The sequence below is a fragment of the Polypterus senegalus genome, chromosome 1, assembly GCF_016835505.1.
Source record: "Polypterus senegalus isolate Bchr_013 chromosome 1, ASM1683550v1, whole genome shotgun sequence".
NCBI lineage: Eukaryota > Metazoa > Chordata > Cladistia > Polypteriformes > Polypteridae > Polypterus > Polypterus senegalus.
The window spans coordinates 197,790,903-197,815,362 of NC_053154.1; the positions used below are offsets into that span (position 1 = coordinate 197,790,903).

Genomic DNA, 24,460 nt, shown 5'->3' on the forward strand with positions numbered 1-24,460 from the left:
ACAACTGTGTTGGAAAGTCACCATGCAGTTATGTAATTTGACTTGCTAAGGAATTTTCAGCCATTTAAATTGATTGAAAATATGGTTCAGCGACAAGACAGTTAGCATTTCTTAGTAGCGTAATGTGACATTGACTTTGTTGGCAACAAAGGGCAACAATGCCAGTAAAATGCAGGGAAATTAGTAATCTAACAGGCTTTTTTAAGACATCTCCGACATGCTAATTTGATTGTGTACTTGACATCCCAGATTGTCTAAAGACTGTAGTAGATAAACCCCTTCTTAAGAAAAACAATCTAAATTCCTCTGTAGTTGACAAATTTAGACCTATTTCAATCCTACAAAGTTTACACATAAACTTCAGCAATCATATGACGATTTTAAAAAAACATTTTTTTATGATAAGTTTAGAACAAGTTGTGTTACAGAAGCTGCTGCAGTGATTAAAGTAGTAAATAACTTGCGAGTTAATGCAGACACAGACCACATATCTGTTTTTGTTTTCCTACACCTGAGCGCAGCATTTGACCCCAGCATTCCTACAAATCACCTTAGGCACTTTGTAGGTTTCTCTAGCAGTGTCTTAAATTGGTTTCAGTCTTATTTAACAAGTAGAAAATTCTTTACTAGCTGTGGTAATTGTAGTGGATGGATCCAAGATATTTGATAAGGTGTACTCAAGGATCTATTCTGGGCCCACTATTATTTTCAATCTACATGCCTCCATTAGGTCAGATTATATTGAAACACAAGGTGAGCTACCACAGTTATGCAAATGACATGCAGCTTTACCTATCCATAGCACCTGATGAACCTGACGCTCCAGGCTTTCTAATTCAAAGTCTGTTTTGAATTTCTTAATGGATGAATAGAACTTTCCCTAAGCTAAATAAGGAAAAAAAAAACAGAAATCTTAGTTGTTGGCAACAATGGAAATTGCGAAGGTCTTTGAAATAAACTTGATCCCTTAGCATTAAAATGATTTATGTGTATTCATGGACTATGATCTGAACTTTAAAACACATATTAACCTGATTACTAGAATGGCATTTTTCCATTTAAGTTCACACAACCAAAGTTAGACCTCTTACAACAGAAGAAAAATATAAAAGAGAATCTGAGCACATCTCACCATTTTAGCATTGCTACATTGGTTACCCATGTCTTTTAGAATTGATTTTAAAATACCACTAACAGTGTATGAAGCCTTAAATAATCTTGATCTATCATATATCTGGAGTGCCTCACCCAATACAGTCTGAGTACAGGCAGTGCCAGGGTTATGTAAGAGATAGGGACTGTAGGTTTGTACTTAAGTTGAATTTGTATCTAAGTCAGAACAGGTACATTATTTTAATAAATGATAGTGTTGACTGACTGTAACCAAGTGCTCTGCCAATGAATGATTGAGTTTCACCTCTCTCTGATCTTTTTTTTTATTATTTCTACTTTATTTTCAATGGTGATGGTTTTTCTCTTCTTTACTATATCACCAGCACTTGCATCAGATTTGAGTTTCAGAGACATTCATGAAGGGTGAAGACAAAAGGTTAAGATGAGCTCTTCTGCACAGCACTGTACACACTATCACAGCAGGAAGGCACCCGTTGTCAACACGTCTGATGTACTGACAAGGGACAACTTTCTGCTATGTGCGTAACAGTACAAGCAGGCTTGGTATTGAGAATGAATGGGGCGGCGAGGGGTGGTTCATCACCATCCCACCTCGCAGTCACCTCCACTACAGCATGCTGCCTGCAGCGTCCGCCCACTGAGAACAAACACAGTGTGGCCAAAGGCGGGTAGTGAATCGCCCACCACCGCCCCCATTCAACAGGCAGCCATCCAAGGCACATTACAATGCTACCCCCTGTCGGCCCGTTCACCCTTAATGGCCTCTGTTCAGCCACAGCCGGGTCACCACTTGCAGCATTACCAGCCACCCACTGAGAACGAACGGGGCAGCCGTGTGGGGTGGGCAGGCAGTGAAACCGCTTGCCACCTGGAGCCGCCCAAGGGACACTACACTGCGCAATCAGCAAAATCGCCCCCCTCCAGCCTCCGTCCAGGCACTGCTTGCAGAGTCCCCAGGCCGAAGATGACAGAGCGGCTGTTACTGAGGCGCATGTGTTGCAGCTATGGCCCCATTTCTAAGTCGTAGGTCAGATGTTCGTAACCTGGGGACAACCTGTATTGGCCTTAGATCTTCTGATAGTGATCTGCTTATTATTCCAAGAGCTAAGCATAAAAGAAGTGCTGAGGTGGCCTTTTGCTGATATGCAGCAAAAATCTGGAATACTAATAGAGAAATGCCAACCTAACACTGAGGATCAATGTATAAAAAAATTCCAAAAACCCAGTTTTTTAATATAAGTTTTTTGTAGCTACATTTTAGTTCTACTCCTAATAAACTAGATATGCATAAAATTATATTATTCCTGGATTTGTAGTCTTTACTAATCTCTGCTTTTCTCTGTTTTCTCTTCTGGTGGCGTTTTGGGACCACCACCTGATCAAAGCACTGTGATGCTTGAAAGAAGATGAATACCTAATGGTCAATGAGACTCATTGCATTGAATTCTTTGGGAAGAAGCCTTAAAAAACTTGTTTTAATTTTATACTAAATCATTTATAATATAATAATATATATTAATATATAATTAATATATAAATATATATATACATTTTATACAATTTTTTAATTATTTTTTTTTGTAACTCTTTGACAACCTATAAAACTCTTTCAACTACAGTACATTATATGTATAAAAATTTGCTATAGAAATAAATGCTGTTATTGTTACAATAGACATGATGAACTAAATTAACCTTTACTTTCTATTTTATGTACTGTACACCGAATAAACATATGTATTGGAATTGGAGTGTGATGTCATGTGACTTACTTTTAACACCAGTTGTAATAATGAACATCTAATAGATAAAGGGTGGAGGTCTTGCTTTGTCTGACATTTTCTTGCACCATATTGTGGCTACCAGCTCCATATCATCTCACTCACTGTTTAATTTGTACACTTTCTTCATGCCAGCGTAGGTATCTATCTCCCATCCCAAAAATTTGCATGTTATATTAGCAACTCTAAAATGACCCACCTTGGACTGTTTCCTGCCTTGTACATCTTACCGCCCAAACAAGCACTAGCCGCTATTACCCTAAACTTCATAAACTGGGTACACGTGCAAAGATGGATGTATGTATTGCTATGACTATATCTGTAAAATGTCTTCGTCTTCATAAAAAATTATTGCAAAAAAAAAAAAGTTACAAGCTCCTTACCCAGCCTCCACGCTTCTTCAGCCATGGGCAAAGTGTCTTTCTCACAAACTCCCCCAGGCAGTCCACAATAGTGTGCACAATAGCTGGCTGACCGTGTCGCACACAGTCCACAGCAAGTCCACCTGCCACAGCATAGAGAGAGACCACTTTTCCCCATGTGATACCTACAATGAGAACATAGGACATGATTATCATAACCAAAACAGATGTACAAAAGCTATATATTTGTCCATCCATTCTTCAACTACTTTGTCCAATTCAAGGTCACTGAAGTTTATTCTAGTAGTGCTAGGTACATTTCTAGCAAGCAGTATTTCATGCATGCTCTTACTCATAATGTACAAGTTTAGAAAACATAAAAGAAATAAATAAGTTATTAAAAATCTAAGGACTTTCTAATTCTTATTGCAAATGAGAAAAACAAAACACAACCATACACCTTGACATTTTTGAAATCCATCACTTGTAAAGTTTGATTTTCACCTCACATACACACTGTATATACAGTATACACACATATTAGCTCTTCTTGAATTTTGTAAAAAAACACTAGTTAAGCCAAATTTGAAACATCCTATTTAAGTAAATTTGGACTGAAAACGGGACAGCTAAATTAGAGATGTCTAGTTGTAATTCCTGGCAAAAAGGATGTATCCTTCTCTGATAGATAACGTTAGCACAGACTTCAACAAGGAAAACTTTGTGTAGATCTACTGCACATTTATGACAAGTTTAGAGCTCACAGTGAATCTAACAAAATTATTTCAGGTCGTAACATGTAATATTTCTTTTTACTAAAAGGAAATTTTAATTCTTGGACAATGGAGCTAACAAAATTCTTGGAAAATGGGCCTGAATGGACACCCCCCCCCCACCACCACCACCACCAACTGAACAACAGCAAACAATATTAAAACATCAAATAAAAAATATAAAATTACTTGTGTTACATAATCCACATGTCAGGTATGCAAATATGCTTATAATCTTCCAATTTCATGTATATTTGCAGAAATATCTACTATATAATAAATGACAAGGTCTCTGTGTGTCCGGTTCCGGTTCCTTCAAGCAATCTGATTTGTCAGTTTGGCTTCCAAAAAGGAATTGCCAGTATGAGAACACAAGGAGGATTAAAGGTGTTGGATGGACACTGAAAGTTTTCTTTAAAGATGGGGAGTATAAAAGCAGATAGGAGGCAAGCAAGCTGACTTGAAATGACACAGTCAGATAAACAGATTTTATGGAAATGCACTCGACAGAGGGACTGCAGACATATCAAGAAAAAGTGCTGAAGGTACATGTAGGACAAGAGGTATCGATAAAGTTTTTACATTTATTCTACTAGCTGACTTCAATAGCTAATGTGGCTAGTTGTTGTAAAGCCATTCTGTACGTTCAAATGAGATTGAGACTCTGAGTTGAAGGCCCACCTCCCCCCTCATGCTTTGGTCAGGAGCCATGCTTACTCTTTGACTACTCTTTGGCAGAAGGTCAATTCACGGTGCAGTTTCACAAAGTACTATTGAATAAACTCAAAGAACCACAATTCTGGCTTACCACTATGAGTATAAAGGCAACTTAGCTCCTGAATAAGCAAGCTGGTGAAATGAACTGAAAGATACTCTGTGTGCTCTAAACTCTCTTGTATTCTTATGGATTTTACTCACAAGTCTATTAGATGAATTGCTATGAGATTATGTCTTAAAATAATTCATATAGAATATAACAAAACTAAGCAACTCTAACTAGAGTGAGGAGTTTCAAATAAAAGTATGCGGATGGAAAATACAATTTTTTTTATTTAATTATAATAGAAGATACCTTCCTAACAATATGAAACCACAGTTCCACACTTCAACTAATTGAAAAGGTAAATGCCTGAACTTTGCTAAGTATCAGACATTTTCACAGGATTCTTGCAACGTTTTTGTCACAGTCTTACAAACATTTCCTTTAAAGTCTTACAAACATTTCACACTTATGTATAAGAGAAGCATAGAGTCCATACTGTACACCTATTTGTGTATAACAAGTATTCATAAAACTTGTGTGGAAAACTTATTATGTCTCCGTACATTTCTAGTCAGATGTAGTACACATAACAGTAAATATGAAGTTGATATCTCAAGTAGGGTGGTGCAGTGGTAATGCTTGCTTGTTCTCCCCGTGTCTGCGTGGGTTTCCTCCGGTTACTCCAGTTTCCTCCCACAGTCCAAAGACATGCAGGTTAGGTGCATTGGCGATCCTAAATTGTCCCTAGTGTGTGTATGCCCCGTGACCCTGTCTTAGGATATAGCAGGTTGGATAATGGATGGATATCTCAAGTTATAATACCTATTCAGATTCTTGGCCTTACCTTTCCTTTGCCCTTCTGACACCTGTTCCAATTTAAGCAAGCATTATCCATCAAGGCCACTATGCTCCGTCAAGAGCAAACCCAAAGCATAGTCTTACTGTCTCACTGTGCCAAACATTAATTCATTTTAAAGTGGCCTATGGGCATCAAAGGTGAAGTCATAATTAATTGAGACAGTATTTCATGAAATCTTAAAATATAGATTGAAGTTTACTGCACCTTAGCTTGATAAAAAAATATTTAAAATAGATTCAGATTATTCCAATCATGCAGTTATTAGTTTAGTAGTAGCAAAGTATGAGCAGACAGAATCCCGGTACAGTGTGGAAAAAAAGACAGGCAGGGGACTGGTCATCTATGTAAATGAAGAATGCTGTAAAAGTGAGCATATTACAGTTTATAATTCAGACAATGAAATTCTATCTGTCAGAATCTGTCCAGGTTATTTACACAGGGAAAAAAGTTAAATCATCTTTATTAATGTTTATATTCCCTTGTCTGCAAATGGGGACTCAGCACTGAAAAAGATTCACTCTGTTACTAACACTTTTATTGATGAATCATTGTGACCTGCACTTTTAATATGTGGTGACTTCAACCATGTTAGTTTGGAATAAATAATTACATTTGTGAAAATAACAAACTGAATTTGCTCTATTCAAAGATGCCTTTAAATGTAAACTACTGGTATCTTTGGGAAGATCTGACCAAAACTTGATTCATCTTATTTACAGCTATAATAATGCTATTAGACAGCAACCTTTTACCACCAGGATTGCGAGACAGTGGATCCCTGAGGCTGAAATGGCTCTGAATGACTGTTCCAAATGACAAACTGGGAAATGATGTGTGAGTCCCATGGGGATGATATTGAGGGACTAATTAAGTGCATCATAGACTTTATTAACTTTTGCTCAGACACTGTGGCAAAAGACAGTGCCCTCAAAGACTGTGCATTACTTTCCAAACAACAAGCCCAAGATTACTAAAGAGTTAAAAAGTATTTTAAATGTGAAAAAGAGAACATTCAAATCCAGCGACAAAATGGTTATGAAGGAGACACAGCAAGTACTAATGACAAAGTCAACTGAAGGAAAGGAAGCTTACAAAGCTACAATAAAAAAAAAAAAACACCCTTGGAATAACATTAATGATGCCTGAAAAGGACTGAGCATACTTACTGGACTCAAGCAATCCAGGTCTCAGGTGGTAGAAGAGGATGTGGACAAAACTAACAGTCTGAACCAAATATTTAAAAAAATTCCCCCCACAGCCTTCTTCTTTCAATAACTAGTTACCTAACAGCTCCTATCATGTAAACTGGAATGGTCAGTTCAGCCTCAGTTTGGCTGAGAGGAAATAACTGAGGAAGCTAAACATAGGAAAAGTCACATTTATTTTTTCTATCTATCTATTTATTTAAAGAGCATCTGTAAAAAGCTAAATTTCCCTCTGGGGACGAATAAAGTTTAATCTGTCTATCTAATATTGCCAGAACACTTCAATAACATTACACAAGAATGTATAAATGTTATTTACATTTGCCCAATAATATAAAATCTCTTATTTATAGACACCAAAGCAACAATGATGAGCATGTGAGACCATTAACTGATTTTTGATTTAAAATATCTAAAAATATACAATAAAGCACTGTAATCAGTAAAAAGAAAACAACTAATCAAATCAATATTTGATGTGACACCTTTGCCTTTAAAACTGCATTAATACTTAGTTGAGCAGTTTTATTAGAAAATCAGCTGTTGGGTTGTTCCAAGAATCTTGGAGACCCAAGCATCTTGCAGAACTTGTCACAGTTTTTCTGCAGACTTTGGATGTCTCACTTGCTTCTCTCACTCATGGCCTTTTAGTAGCAGCCCTTCCATAAAGACCATTTCTGACAAGACTTCTCTGTAATGAACGGGTGTTCTTGGGTTTCAGTGGTTTCTATAAATTCGAAGCTGATAGCAGTGTCAGTCTTTTTCCAATGTTGAAATGATGTCAGTATGAGGTATCTCTCATCTGCTGTACTCACATTTTGTGAGCGACAACCTTGCTCATTTCTTTTTGCATCTTCAGGAGTGCTTGGATAGCATATCTTGAAACTCTTGTCTGCTGCAAACATTCTGCTTGAGATAGACCTTACTGATGCAGAACGGCCATCTTGTGTCTTGTTTCCATGCTCACCTTTGTTATGAGTAGATGATTTCAAAGTCACCCCCATTTACCACACCAACTCCTTTCAATTTGGTTGTCTTTCATCCAGTTTGAATTGTTCTACATGCACCAACAGCACCCGTTTGCTATCTTTGTTTAATCGGGTACTTACAGGGTATTTACCTACAAAGTAATCAAGTTTTCATCTGAAAAGTGGCCTATTACTTAATGTTACTTTCATTAAGGAAATACTAACATTTCCCTGAAACATTTAATTTTTTGGAAAAGGAAGATTTGGAAATTTGAAATTTGTTCTTTCCTACTGACATACTACTGTAGAAGAAAAAACAAAAACCAAGACAAAACTTAAATAAAAATAGTCTGCCAAAGACTTTTGCACAGTACTGTACATAGATGAAAGTAAAAGTGCAGTTTTGCATAATAACCTGTAATACACAAACACAACCTTTTATAATTTTTACCAAATCACAGCGATAACCTCAACTTGAAAGCCTAACTGTAAGCTACAGGAGACTCCACCAGTACCACCCACTCTTTATTTGATCTTTGATCTGTGCTTTTACATGAATCTTCCTCAGTCCACTAAGCAATCCCAACTCTTCTCTTATATTTAAAGTTGATTTACTGTATGTCCTTTATGCATTCAATTTTATTACATGCATGCTTGGCAAACCAGTTTTCTGCCTGAGGCACCTGCATTTTAAAAAGCTAAATTGTGCGTCACTTCATTAAAAGAGACTTACTAATACAAGAACAAATGCAAAAAAGCTGGTTTATCCTTGGCAAGTACATTTTTGAATTCTTTTGAGTTCAAACGGCATGCCACAGCCTGCTACTGAAAAAAAATGATAAACTTAAATTGAGTTTAAGATTGACAGCATAAAATTGCTCTTAGCTAATTGTAAATCAATAAGCAAAACTGGGGAAACCTGCTCAACAGTCTAGAAAGAATTATTTTCAGTCCAGAGATACTGTAACACTGCCTGATAATCCTTCCATGCACAACCTATGGTTTAGTTTATATGATAAAAATGTAAAATCTCCACATCTTCCAGTTTTCTCCTCTTATGTACTGCTAAACTAATTGTTATAAAATAGCAATGTAATAAAACATTCTCACCTCAGTCCAATTTGGAGTCACAATGGACCCGAGTCTCTCCGGAGGGAATTAGACACAAGGCAGAAACCAGCTCTTGACAGGGAGCCAGTTCTCCACAGGGCCCACTAATATAAATGTCCAGATGATGCCAGCTTAGAAAAGAGAAAAAACTCACACATTCACTCATCATGCAATCCTCATACAGACAATGATTGTGCATGGGATGAGAACCAAAGATGCTAGCTCTGTAAGGTAGCAGCCCGAACCACTGCACCACCCTATTGCTTACTGTACCAGAGTGTTACACAGAATTTGTAATATACTGTATATAATTTTCATAAAACTCAGTTTATACCTATTTCTGTATATAGGTTTTCCAATGTTTGCTATGTTATAATTTATAGTTCTTTCAGTGATCCAGCATTTTACCTTGTTACTCTGAATTGTACTCTTATCTAGTTTATAAACTGCCTTCTGATAATATGGTTAATTAAAAAAAGCTATTTGAAATAATGACTGATAATTAACACAGCAGGTGGCACGGTAGCGCAGTGGTAGCGCTTCTGCCTCACAGTAAGGAGACCTGGGTTCGCTTCCTGGGTCCACCCTGCGTGGTTTACTCCGGGTGCTCCAGTTTCCTCCTACAATGTGTGCTTGGTGTGTGGGTGTGTGTGTACGTGTGTGTGCCCTATGGCCCCGGGGTTTGTTCCTGCCTTGTGCCCTGTGCTGGTTGGCTCCAGTAGGCCCCCATGACACTGTGTTAGGATATCGTGGGTTGGACAATGACTGACTGACTAATTAACAAAGCACCAAAGCAATGACATAATTACCAAATCACCATTGTACCAAGTATCACACACATGCGCTTGGGAGACAACTTCAGGCTCACTGAGTAGTAATTCCAACCCCAGTCAAAGACTGGCACTGTTACCTAATGTCTCTCCTTTTCGTCCATCTGCAGATCTGAAAATCGAAGACATGACAACATCTGTCATCACTTCCTGTTTCCGGTCACCTTACAACCGGCTTAACTACCGTCTTGAGTCAGTCTCTTATTGGAAAAGATGTTTGAAAAGACATCTCCATTGTTGTTAACTTTTTCTTTTTTGTTTTTACACCAACTGTACTGGGATCACCCTATGGTGTCCCAACCCTTTATGCTCTTATTTGTGCTGTTTTATTCACATAAGATATGGCCTTCCCTCTTTTTAGGTAACACAGAAAGCTATAGTGTATGTCACATTTTACCAAAGTTCTACATGCATTTATGTATGTTGCATTTCCATAAATATCTGTGAGGAAAAATGAGACAGTAGCGAGCTATCTAACTAAAATATCGTCTTTAAAACAATATAAATACTAAGAATTCACAAAAAACAAGATTAGCTAGAACTGTTAAAATAAAAAAATGACATGATTTACACAAAGTACAACATATAACAAAATATAAAGGTATATTATTTTTTATTCATTTGCAAAAAATAATCTCTGTTTTAAGCCAGAGTCATTGGGTGTTTAAAACACCCAATGACTCCAGGAACATCACTGATGATATGTTCAGTAGAATCAGTAGATGTATCTTGTATTCAAATTTCTCCCATCTCCTCTGGTAATAACCATATCCTTAATTTTTTACAGCATTTGCTTTCATTCCTCCCTATTTATATACATTTCAAATTATTTGCACTCCTTCAATTACTACTTGATCAGCTTCACCTAGGTAGGATAGTAGCATTAAACTTATTCTTATACAGTATAGTATTACAAAGTTGTGACATACTTTTGGAGGAATTCTAAACCAATCCTCCATGCAGTACATTTCAAGATACTTGATAGCCTTTGATTTTCACTTGCAGTCTGACTTCATTAATTCAGACCACTGATTTTCAATTGATTTCAAATCAAGAGAAGAGGATGATGGAAATTGCAAGACACTGACCTTGTGTTCCTGTAATCACTTAGGTATTGTTTTTGGTGTATGTCTGAGGTCACTGGTCTTGATAAAAGTTATGGTCATATATCAGCCTCTTAGACAGAGGTTACCAGACTCTGGGCTGAAATATTCTGATACTTGGAGTAACCCACTGTCACAATGATTTTAACAAGAACCAAATGATTCAACACCATGTTTCACTGTGGATATTGGGTGCTTTTTCCTTGTCTGTAGTTCTCCTTCGTAGCCAACTATGACGATAGTGTCACAATCAAAACGTCTCATCTCACCACAAGACTTAACTTCAAGTGCAGTTCCAATGATGTCTGGCAATTTGTAGGATGCACTTGGTCAGAGTGTGTAAGCCTTTCAAAGAGTTTGTTCACATGGAGGTGGAACATAACAGCTGACTTTACAAACTTGAAAACCACAAGATTCCGGTAAACTGTGCTTGTCCAAAACTGTGATCCTTGGATTTTTCTTTGCCATCCTCACCTTTATCTTCACTATGAGCCTGATCCATTTAGGTCAACAACTCAGCAGAATTATGTAGCAGACACCACACAGTTTGGTTTTATTTTAAACATTTTTTAACAATGCCAATAATTTTGCTCCAATGCATTATATAGATAGGCTCCAGCAGACCCCCGTGACCCTGTGTTCAGATTCAGCGGGTTGGAAAATGGATGGATGGATGGATTATATTGATATAATATATTACATATAGATAGATACTTTATTATGTGAATTTCCCCTTGGGATTAATAAAGTATCTATCTATCTATCTATCTATCTATCTATCTATTTCAGAAAAATGCTACCTCTATATATAAAAAGCAATTTCTGTTTGCATGTTCTTGTGTGTACAGCCTTTTTATCAAGCCATAGACTTGAAATTTGGCACAAAAATATTTCTCACTGCAAGTCAGGTTTTCAAGAAATAACTTTTGATCATATCCTCTGGGATTCAAAAGAGTAGCATTACATTTAACCTTTTCTTTAATCAAGCATATCCCCTCACTATTTCTGATATGTCCCTAAGCCACCCTAGATGGGGCCATTTCATCTCTGGAGTTTTTTTTATTGCAATTTGTAGTTCCTTGCACCTTTTGCCAGAAGGAAAAAGCAAGAATTTTGCAAACAAAGAAACTATCTGCATTAACAATAGTCATTTAAATGCAATATGTTTGAGGGACGTAAGCTTTGGTATTACAGTAATCCCTCGCTATATCGCGCTTTGACTTTCGTGGTTTCGCTCTATCGCGGATTTTATATAAAAGCATAACTAAATATATAATGCGGATTTTTCGCTGCTTCGTGGGTTCTGCGGACAATGTGTCTTTTTACTTCCTGTACATGCTTCCTCAGTTGGTTTGCCCAGTTGATTTCATACAAGGGACGCTATTGGCGGATGACTGAGAAGCTAACCAATCAGAGCACGCAGTTAAGTTCCTGCTTGCTGAATGCAATGTTATCCAGGAAGTCTCGTCTCGCTCATTCAGCATCAACGTGTTTCGCTGTGTAAAGAGTTGTGCTCTTTTGTGTTTATCTTTGTGCATAGTCAAGCCCTTCATTATGGCTCCAAAACGATCTGCTACTGCTTCAGGGGCGCCAAGCAAACGGAAGATGTTAACGATTGCGAAAAGGTAAACGCTTTGGATTTGTTGAAGGCTACGATTCTTTTATTTAAAAAGTAGGAAAGGAATATAAGATCTACGGCCGCAGTGTCCTTTTAACCAGGGTGCAAAACAAGTTGTAAGTGGATGTAATAAGGCAGTAGTCTGGATGGAATCTGCTTTAGGGATTTGGATTGAAGACTGCCAGAAGCAGTGCTACACAATCGCCTGAAGTGGCTCCTTTAGGGGCTGTAACGCTCTCCTTTGTTGTGCAGTAAAATAAAACTCACTGTTATCGGACAAGTCATCGTGTCATTGTTGGTGAGTAACCATAATTAATTTTCTACTTACAGTACTTAGTACATGTATGTACGTTTAGTGTCACTGTACACACACATTTACTGTATACTGTTTTTGTTGCATTGTACGTATATATTGCTGGTGGCATGTCTATCGTAATGGCTGTAACATGTGATATCGGAGACACTCAATATCTTTAAAATAATATTTAGGTTTTACTGTACATAAACAGTGTGTTTATATACATAATTTTAATGAATCTTACCTAATATCTAAGAGAATACAAAGGGATTATGCTGTATAACTCTGCGGGGAATATTTATAAACAGTGTGGGAGAGTTTATAAGGGCTTAAAATATATAAAAATAACCATAGAAACATATGGTTTCTACTTCGCGGATTTTCACCTATCGCGGGGGGGTCTGCTGTGAAGAAACTTGCATTCTGCTGCTTGTGCTTGCAATCTCATTCTTTCCGTCATTACTTACAGCTCATCACCATAGGAGAAGACAGGGATGTAAATTGACTGGTAAACCAAGAGTTTTGTCTTTACACTGAGCTTCACCACCAGGACCGGTACTGCACCCGCAGAACAGATGCCACCATTCCAATCAGCATGCAGTTATCACATTCCCTTCTACCATCACTTGTGAACAAGATCGCAAGATATTTTAACTACTACACTAAGGGGCAGTCCCCCCCTCACCTGAAGATATCAGTATATTCTTTTCTGAGTGAGAACGATGACATGAGATTTGGAGGTCCTCATCCCTGCCACTTCATATTCAGCAGGGAATTGCTCAAGTGCAAGCTAAAGGTCACTGTTAGAAAATACTAAGCAGACAACATCATCTGCCTAAAGCAACAATGTTACCCTCAGCCTCCCTCACATCCTTGGCTGCGTCTTGATATCCTTCCCATGAAAATCACAAACAGGACAGGAGACAAGACACAACCTTTTATGAAGTCCAACACACATAGTAAACGAATTTGACTTAATGGCAAGCATTCCAACAGTTCATACAGGGAACGAATAGCATGTAAGAGTGGCCATGTTCTCCCATATTCCTGTAGCCACCCCCACAACAAATGTTTTGGACATGGTCATATACTTTTGACAAATCTACAAATCACATGTAGATTGGGCTATCATACCCCATGCACCCTCCATCAACTGCACTGGAGAGAAGAGCTGGCCTACAGTTTCACAGCCATTACAAAATCCATATTGTTTTTCCTTTATCTTAGGCTCAATCATTGAATGACATCTTCCCTCTAGAACCCTGGGATAGGCCTTAACTAGGAGGCTGATGAGTGTGATCCCTTTGTAGTTGGACCACACTGTCTGGTCACCTTTCATAATTATGGGGGACACCAAACAAATGTGCTAGTACAACAGTATTTTACCCCACTTCCATGCACATTGAATAGAATCATTAACAACTCTAACCCAACAATATCTAGTGCTTTCAACATCTCAAGTTGGATCTTATCCACCCAAGACGCATTACCACAAACAGGGTGGGGCCTTCCTCATTCCCTCGCCAACCTCTGTTCGAGTTAGTCTATGTCTCATAATGTGTTCCAGTGCACCTTTCCTCTGCTTAGCTAGCGATACTTGTTTGTTCAACAGACATTATCATCTACAGATTGTTAAGGGGTAACATTTCATGTTTTTAAGAGAGAGATCAGAGCTACGTGTGTTTTACAGGGTAGCTGCTGATTGCCAGAGATATCACGGGCATGTGCTTTTCTCCCTACACAGGGAACGCTTTCCCATCAGAGCTGAACACAATCAGATGGAGTGCCAACGTCTATTGATTTTTAAAGTTTGTCCTGTTTCATTAAGTCAATGTATGCGTGTATGTATATGTATGTATGTTCCAGCATCACTTCCAAACGGCTGGAGTGATTTTCATGACACTTGGTACACATGTTTCTCATTGGTCAACTTAAAATACTGTAGGGTGAAATCAACCCTAACCCACCCCCTTCTGGGTAGGGTGGGGTGTGATCTTGCGGTCATGCATGCATGTTATCATGCAGTTGACATACTTTATGTTTGAGCACCACCGTACCCCTGTTGCTTTTGAAATTAAATAGAGTTGTCTGGTTCCGAGCGTCAACTAGATGATAACATACATACAAGACCACAAGACAAACACATTAATGAGTCTTCATTGTTTGCTTGTGTTTGTGATTAGTGTTTGTGTTTTTTTTAAATAATATTTTTCTCAAACAATTAAAAAAAAAAAAACTTTATTTTCCTCCTGAGCAACGCCGGATGTTTCAGCTAGATGTACATAAATGTTGCTTTGTTATCTACTTTACTGTTTCCTTACTGTTTGCAAACTATTATTCATAGAATTTATACTCCTGGATGAGTATTATGCAGCAGTAACTAAATTGAATTGAGCGGAAAACATGCAGATCTATCTATCTATATGCAAACAAAGCAGTATAATGTCAGAATTATTGGCTACTGACACAGAAATGGTAAGAATTGCAAGTTTATAAATAACAAACGCTTAAAATACTGTAGTCCACAAAAACAAAAAGGAAATATTAAATTAAACATGTATTCATATCTTAATAAACAAAGTTATAATAATTTTATATAATGTTTAATTTCAATGCGTAGTATGTATTATATATTTGTTTTTTGTAAAGGTTGAGTGTACATACGTAAAATGTAACATGTTTTTGCCAAAATAAAAGAGCAACTTGTAGCAATGTCTGGTTTTCCTGATGTATTTGGAGCAATTTTCTGAACTCCTATTAAAATAAGGCAACATAGTAAAAATGAGGCTGCTTTTATTAATCATAAAAAGTGTCATATACCTCGAAGAGGCAGTATATGTTCCCTCCAAGCGGCATGGTGTCAAGCATCTCTTTTGAACTGCCATTAACAACAACAATAACATTTATTTATATAGCACATTTTCATACAAATGATTAAGGTGTTATCGTGTCACTTCATGGGATACAAAGCTTATCAAATATATTTTATTGCTTATCAGTGCCCAGTGCTTCACTGGGGTTTCCAAACCCCTTGGAGAGCTCCATGCTTTGCAAGCTACCCTTCCCTCCAGATCTTCAATTGTGTATCTAAGCTTCATGGGGGACACATTTACAAGATGCTAAAGATTTATAAAAGTTTTTTGGCATATGCATTTTCATATTTCTTGGCATAACCATATTTTCAAGCATAAATCCAAGCAAAGTTTTACAAAAGAGGCCCCTAATGTGGAATTTTCCACATGTGATGACATGCTGGCGGTCAAAAAGGATTTTGATGCATTTCAGATTTTGCAATTTCAGATTAGGGACCCTTAAATTGTATATTGTAAAATTGGATTGTCACTGATACAAAAGAAAATATATGTCCCAGTAAAATTCACACCTTTATGCAGCTGAATGGATGGTAAGTATCTTGGTAAGGAGTCCATCTCTCAGACTGCCACATATAGCATCATACAACCAGAAATATGCAGTAAATGTTAATATAAAACACAGTAGAAGAAAATATTTTAATTCCAACTGCCAACAAGAGCAAACATTTAAAGTTTCAAGTGATGTATAACATGCCTGTATGTTTTTAGTGAATGCAATTTAAACATAAAATTGATTTCTAGTTGACATGTAAAGAAATGCAAATCAATCCTTTATAAATATACAGTATGTATTTAACAGTTAGTAAACCCCAGAATAAATAATGTGTTCATTAAAACTGTGCATTAAAACCATGTATTGCCTCTCAGTCAAGTTATGATATTCGGCAATGTGTATATTTTGTAATATCACAAGTACGACCAACAGCTACAGCCCATTTCGTAAGTAGTGCAGTGTGAACCCAAACTCAGAAACTCATTAGAAATATTTCCTTCTTTCCATTCAAATATGTGTGCTTTGAGGTGCACAGATTACTTGAATTTGATTTTTAAATGCCTGTTCATAGGTCTTCACATAATTGTACACCTTTCTCATTTCCATGTACATTGCTGTTTAGTAGTTCATTATTTAAAGCCTATAACTTGTAGTACTGTGTCACATCTGTGATTGAAGACACTACACAATTGGCCATAACTTTTACTTTCAAGCTATTCTTCATATAAACCAACCTTTTTTTATTAAAGCCAAATTTATTTTCATGTAGGACTTAGTAAGTGAGCCCTGTATTAAGGTGATTTAAACTACATGTACACTGCAACAAATTTTACATAGACCATGGGTCCTCAATCCCAGTCCTGGAGAGCCGCAGTGGCTGCAGGTTTTTGTTCTGACCTGGTTGCTTAATTAGAAAGCAATTCTTGCCAATAAAGCACTAACAAGCTATGAAATTAAATTAACTCTGCTATGTCAGGTCATTCTCATATCCTAGATTTTCTTTCCCTTTCTATCATGCAAATGATTTGAAGGATAAAATGGATGAGTAATTCTCAGTCCTTCACTTTTTTCTCTTCATTTTTCTTCCAAGTATTTAATTAAACCCAATAGTGCAGATAAATACACACAGGTGTAAATGTAAATAAGCTAAATTGAGAAATGCTGCTCTCTCTTGTCATTTGCATGTTATTGATAATAAGGAGCAATTAAAATAGCTGTTTAAGACAAAATTAAGCAATAAGGGCTCAAAATCACTAAAGTGAAGCAGAAGTGTTAGTTTAGCAATAAGTGCTTTTTATTAAGCAACTGGGTTGGAGCAAAAACCTACAGCCACTGCAGCTCTCCAGGACCGTGATTGAGGACCCCTGACATAGACTTATCTTGCTCAGGTTCACACAGCAAATCAGAAATGTCATTTGAACTCATTGCCTTATAGATTTAACCCCATTTCCTTCTTTTCCATATAGGCTTATGAACATGTGATACACATATGCCCATAATTATTATTATGTACACATAACAATGGAGAGTTCAGAAGAATAAAATTAAAGGGAAAATGACCAGCATATAGAACAAAATGAAGAAATAGGCCGAAATCGATGTCTAAAGAACAAGCATTGATTGGTATGAAAACCACATGAGAAGAACAGCAAATCAAATGACAAAATCCAGAAAGCAAAAACAACCAAAAGCTATTAACAATGCCAAAAAACAGGCAAAAGAGTCCTATCACTAAAGTCTCCTCACAAGTGTCTTTTAACTTAAAAGAATGCAAAAATATGGTAGGAATCCAAAAGCTAGAATCTGCATCACCATGTTAAACAGGCTGAAGGCGATGTCACAATATATCAAAATGTGACACTTGACTGACAACAGGCATAGTATCCACAAACATTTTTATGTTTTATGTTCACAACATCATTCTGTTTTTTAGTTTGCTTCCATGTTATATCATCAATTAACATATGTTTCAATCAGGTATGGCACTACGGTCACATAATCTCCATGTGCAGCTCATTACAATGTCATCATCAAGCAGCTATTTATTGTGACAGCTCACAGACTTCATCATCCAACCTATTAAATACTCTCTGTATTTTATTAAACACTAAACTTATCACCTTTTCAAAATTTTTGCAATCATGTTTTTACTAAGGGTTTTGTCTAATATTTACAAATTAAATATTTCATGATAGAGAAAAAGAGGAAACCAAATGCAAAAACAATGTAACTTTATATTTACTGTAATGGTTTGCTAACAAACATCCAAAACAAGAACAAAAAAAGTGAAAGGCAGGCATCAGGATATGACTAAAAAACAAGAATGAAAGTTTCAAGCTGCCACATCTGAGAGACTAATGAAAATGAAGAAATCAGGAGATGACTTCACTAGAAAAGGCAGAAAACAGAATGAATGGAAATGATCAGGAAAGGAAATATTAAAAAAGCCAGAAAGTCGAAACTAAGAGTGAAAACTATCTTTTATCAAATCAAAATCATAGGTCAAGAACTGAAATAAGAAGCACAAGTAAAATCAAAAGTCAGGAACTAGAAAATCTAAATAACACTACTGCACACATTCACAAAGGGTTTTGTTCAGTTTATCTACAAACATGGACAGAGATGGATCCATGGTGCTGGTATTTCAAGCATCATGCTAATGATGTCATATTGCATAACTTCTGGAATAAACTCCCTAGCAACCCAACGTTGCATCCAGGCAATGGCAATGTTAAGGGAAAAGGGATTTTTATTATTCAAATAAAAATAAGAAGGACATAAATTAGGAGAAAAAAAAAACATAGCAAAATAAAGATGAGAAAAATTTATAACACAGGTAAATCATACCAGAAAGCAAACAAAACTGATAATTGATTCATAAATCTAAATCCTAAAACAGTCCAACGTCCATAAACTAAACTAAAAGATCAAAAGAGAAAGTGAAATCTGAAGCTAAAATAACCAGATGGTTAGCCAAACAAACACTGGCAAAAACAAATGCCCCAGTACAAGCTCTGATAGAATTTCCACAGCTGCTGCATCCTGAGGCCCCTCCCTCTGAAGTTCACATAAAGAAAATTACATACATAAAACAAAGAACTAATAAATGCATAACAATACAAATCAATACTCACTGAAGAATAAGATGCATATAAAAAGAAAAAAATCATATCAATTAAAACAGAATACATCATGGATAATAAAATACGTTGTGAAATAATCATTCCTATAATTATTATATATTCTTATAATATTATAAATATTCTTATAATATATAATATATATATAACTAGCAAAATAGCCGCGCTTCGCAGCGGAGAAATACTGCATTAAAATTATTATTAAGAAGAAAATTAAAACTTTTTAAACTGAGGGAAAATATGCCAATAATTATTTGTTAAGGATCTCTTTGTATACCAAGTAGGTCATTTCGGCCCTCCGGTTGTAACATGACCAAGCTGTGCGCTGAGCTTACTCTTGAGCATGTAACTTACAGTTGGCCATGTGAACAGTAATCTTGTCTCAAATCTCACAACTTGGATTGCTGCTGTCATAATCGGTTTGAGTTTCATGGTTTGTTTCAATTACGACAGTATTTGTAGGACTTGTGTTGAAGAGACATTCGGCATCTGTCAAGCGTTGTAAGCATACAACCAGTTACATCGATAAAATCACATCCAGCTTTTGAGAGTTTAAACATTCATAAACATCAAAGTGTCCACTACTGAAATCGTCACCTGTCAATCTAAGATGTTTAAGAGGCATTGGCGGTTTCGAAAGGTGTAAAATATTTGGCCATTTTGGTACACTTGAAAGCGACAACCGAACAATTCAGCGGCAGCCATCAACTCACATGCAGAACCATAGGTGAAGGGCTTCAGCATTTCACTCTTATAGTGCTCCTGTGTAGTATAATTATCTCCTGTACCGTCATCAGTCCACACCTTGAACCTGTCCCAGTCATTCAATACATAAGACACAATGTTCCTCCGGATATCAAGAGTGAGCCTGATATGGCCGTGCAATATGTAACAAAGGTAGGTGCCATCTCCGGGCATGGAAACCACTCAGTAAGTGACAGTTCTTTGATCGATAGTGATCATCTCGATAGACATGGTAATGTGGGTTGGAACGATAAAGGAAATGGGTACCTGAGCAATGTAAAATAAGTCTAAAATACCTACACAATAACTATAATTGTAATAAACAATAAAACAGTGGAGAATTCGTGGATTAAACAAAAAGGCTGTAGTTATCAGTAGGGAGACGTGAATCCCGTGGCGAAGCAAGGAAGGGAATGTAGAGACCAGAGCGATGGACAGCCTTATATAGGCAGGCAGCCAACAACGTGGGAGGCGTTGGGATGGGGGACCCAATGCCACCTCACATGATGACCGAGGTGCAGGCTATGGACATATATATGTACGTAAGTAGGATTCAGTTAGCATTGGGAACCCGTGTACCAAATTTCTTGAAGATGGGCCCATAAGTAACTAAGACTGTTGAAAAGTTCAATATGGCGGCCGACAGTGGCATCATACCACCGAAACAAGTATGTACATTGGTTTCGGTTAGTTCAGGGAAGCCGCCTACCAAATTTCGAGAAGATGGGGCCATAAATAAGAAAGTTCAACATGGCGGACGTTGTTGACCGTTATGACCATTACGCGTAGAATTTCGAAATGAAACCTGCTTAACTTTTGTAAGTAAGCTGTAAGGAATTGCCCTGCCAAATTTCAGCCTTCTACCTAGTTGGAGACTTAGTGATGAGTCAGTGAGTCAGTCAGTCAGTCAGTGAGAGCTTTGCCTTTTATTATTATAGACTAGCAGAATACCAGCGCTTCGCAGGAGAAGTAGTGTGTTAAAGAAGGTACAAAAAAGAAAAGGAAAATTTTTTAAAATAACGTAACATGATTGTTAATGTAATTGTTTTGTCATTGATATGAGTGTTGTTCTCATGTCTATCTATATATATATATTGTGGTAGATTGCCGGCATTTCACTCCGGCCCTCAACCCCAGGCCGCCAGGAGGAGCTCTCCAGACAACATGATCATGCCCCGAGTTCCAGCAGGGCATCATGGACTATGTAGTGTTTGTACACAGCCCTGCTGGATACCTTGGGGGCCACCAGGCGTCGCTGTAGGGGCTCGTAGGCTCTTATGTGCCCTATAACCCGGGAGTGCGTCACGGTCACGTGACAGGAAGAAACGACGTGCTCCCGGGTTGAAGAAAAGGACTATTTACCCTTACCCGGAAGGAATAAGGACTTTTGGACTGTTGGGCAGGAACACCTCCGGGTCAGGGAATATAAAAGGACTGTGGGAGCTCCCAGACGATGAGCTGAGTTGGGAGGCAGGGTGGCTAAGCGTCTGGGAGTGGAGGATTGGTGGATTGGTTTATTAATTATTATTATTGTTTATTGAGAATTGTGGAGAGGAGCGTGCTTTTATTATTATAATAAATATCATCATTGGATTTTACCTGGTGTCTGACGTATAGTCTGAGGGTACAAGGGTGTGAGAAGCATTTTATTCTATTACAATTGGCGTAGCTTCGGCACGATTCTCTGGCCGGCAGCTTGGCAGAGGACCTGTATTTAAAAAATTTTATTGTGGACAGAATACCCCAGGAAGACAACGTCATGACACACACAGGAAAAATCACCACTAACCCTATTTTCAAGTCCGTAATGGGGAAGAAGAAGACAAAGCAGAGCGCCAGCCACAGCGGAGGTCTAAAGCTCGGCATTGCCTACGCTCAAGATGAGCCATGGAGCAGCTACGAGCCTTAGAAGATCGTTGGGGACTTGGGAGCAGCGGCTGAAGCGCCTTTAAGAAAGCTGGATGAATACTTACGGCGATTTGGTCGGGAGTCTCCCCTCATGATTGATTTGGCGGTACAGGTGAGTTTTACCGGTACCGTACAGAATAAGGGGACACAGAGTGACACGGGACCGCGGTTAATTAGTAGCGGGTGCCAAGTCACTACTAGCCCTACAAGTGAATGTGGGGTGATGACAGAAGGGGCGGTGGAAGCACCGATCGTACCAGAGCAGCTGAAAAGTGCTGTCTCTTGGAGCGATGCGGTGCTGAAGACGCCGCCTCTGGTTTCTTTAAAGTCAACGGGCATGCAAACAGCAAAGAGGCTCTCTTTCTCTAATAGAGAGACTCAAGCTGTGCGCCGACCCCAGAGTAAGCAGGAGAGCCCCGAAATATACCGTGGAGAGCCCCGAAATATACCGTGGGTCTCCTAACAAAGTGGAAAAAAGGGCGGAGAGCAGAGAGGCGGCCAGAAAACCCTCCTTAGCGGGGGAAAGGGTGGAGCGGACAGAATTCCCGAGATGTTTCAGGTCTCGGGAAGAAAGACAACCAGGAGGACGTCGGCGGTGCTACAACTGTCGGCAACCAGGACACGTGTGGCGTGATTGTTCCCGGAGGACAGGGGAGCGGAGGGATAGAAGATACACCGTTCCCCCAAGGTTCGCCGGGAGGTACAAACAATACGGCCAAGGTCCGGATGACGCGTCCTCCTGGAGGGGGACGTCCCTCGCGGGGATCGACGCTCCGCCCCAGTTGTCGTCGCTAAGGTGGGGGAACTGTGGTAGATTGCCGGCATTTCACTCCAGCCCTCAACCCCAGGCCGCCAGGAGGAGCTCTCCAGACAACATGATCATGCCCCGAGTTCCAGCAGGGCATCATGGACTATGTAGTTTTTGTACACAGCCCTGCTGAATACTTTGGGGGCCACCAGGCATCGCTGTAGGGGGGCTCGTAGGCTCTTATGTGCCCTATAACCCGGGAGTGCGTCACGGTCACGTGACAGGAAGAAACGCGTGCTCTCGGGTTGAAGAAAAGGACTATTTACCCTGACCCGGAAGGAATAAGGACTTGTGGACTGTTGGGCAGGAACACCTCCGGGTCAGAGAATATAAAAGGACTGTGGGAGCTCCCACACAATGAGCTGAGTTGGGAGGCAGGGTGGCTAAGCGTCTGGGAGTGGAGGATTGGTGGATTGGTTTATTAATTATTATTATTGTTTATTGAGAATTGTGGAGAGGAGCGTGCTTTGTGCACTTTATTATTATAATAAATATCATCATTGGATTTTACCTGGTGTCTGACGTATAGTCTGAGGGTACAAGGGTGCGAGAAGCATCTTATTCTATTACAATATATATATATATATATATATATATATATATATATATACTCGAGCTTGGCAGCGGAGAAGTAGTGTGTTAAAGAAGGAAAGAGAAAGAAACATTTTGAAAATAACGTAACATGATTGTCAATGTAATTGTTTTGTCACTGTTATAAGTGTCGCTGTGATATATATATATAGCAAAATACCCGCGCTCGCAGCGATGTCATGTGTTAAAGAAGTTATGAAAAAGAAAAGGAAACATTTTAAAAATAATGTAACATGATTGTCAAAGTAATTGTTTTGTGTATTTGGCGGCAGCGTCACGAAGTTGTTTTCGGTAGCTGCATCAGAAAATGTACCACGACGTCTGACACACCTCCTTTTTACTGTTTTCTCACAGCTTGGATTGCTGCTGTCATATATATACACACACACACACACACACACACACACACACACACACACACATACATATATTCATATCTACATATCTATATATACATATCTACATATACACATATATATATATACATACCTATCTACATCATATATACACACACATACATACATACACACACACAAATTATATATATGTGTGTATGTATGTATGTATGTGTGTGTGTGTGTGTGTGTATATATATATATATATATACACATACATACATATATATACACATATATATACTTGTGTGTATGTTTGTATGTGTCTATATGTGTGTGTATAGCTTTGGTCACTGAGTGCAAGGGAAAAATAATAAAATATAGTCTATAAGTTATTAAACAGTAAAACATTAACGTTTTAAGAAGTACAGGTACATTAAGCACTACTGGAGTAGTTGCAGGTACACTACATTTTAAAGACTGTGTAACACAACAGGTAAGTAACTAACAGCAGCTAAAATATATACAGTATGGATCATCTCTCGGTAGTAGATCCCTTTTGAAAGGCGCTACACGACGGCTGTGGTATAGAAATTACATTTTCTATGTGAACGTTCAAATTTCTGCCTCTGGTAATGTGCCTTACCGGCATTTAAAGAAAATTAGTTTTGTGTCCTCTGCAGTGTTAAGAGAGAAAGGCTTTGGTTTGGGATAAAAGGAAAAAAGGTGTAAAGAAAGGAAAGTTGCCTTTTGCTTTTATATAG

General features: G+C 38.1%; 1 protein-coding gene across 3 annotated transcripts in view; it reads right to left on the reverse strand.

Moving 5' to 3' along the window:
• Nucleotides 1–24,460, reverse strand: part of LOC120537514 (bcl-2-related ovarian killer protein homolog A-like) — a 58,114-nt gene that overhangs the window by 5,572 nt on the left and 28,082 nt on the right. For all 3 annotated transcript variants that reach the window (XM_039766515.1, XM_039766523.1, XM_039766532.1), the window contains exon 4: nt 3,299–3,462. In XM_039766515.1, coding sequence (XP_039622449.1) covers nt 3,299–3,462 — 164 coding nt within the window. The remainder of the gene's footprint in view (nt 1–3,298; nt 3,463–24,460) is intronic.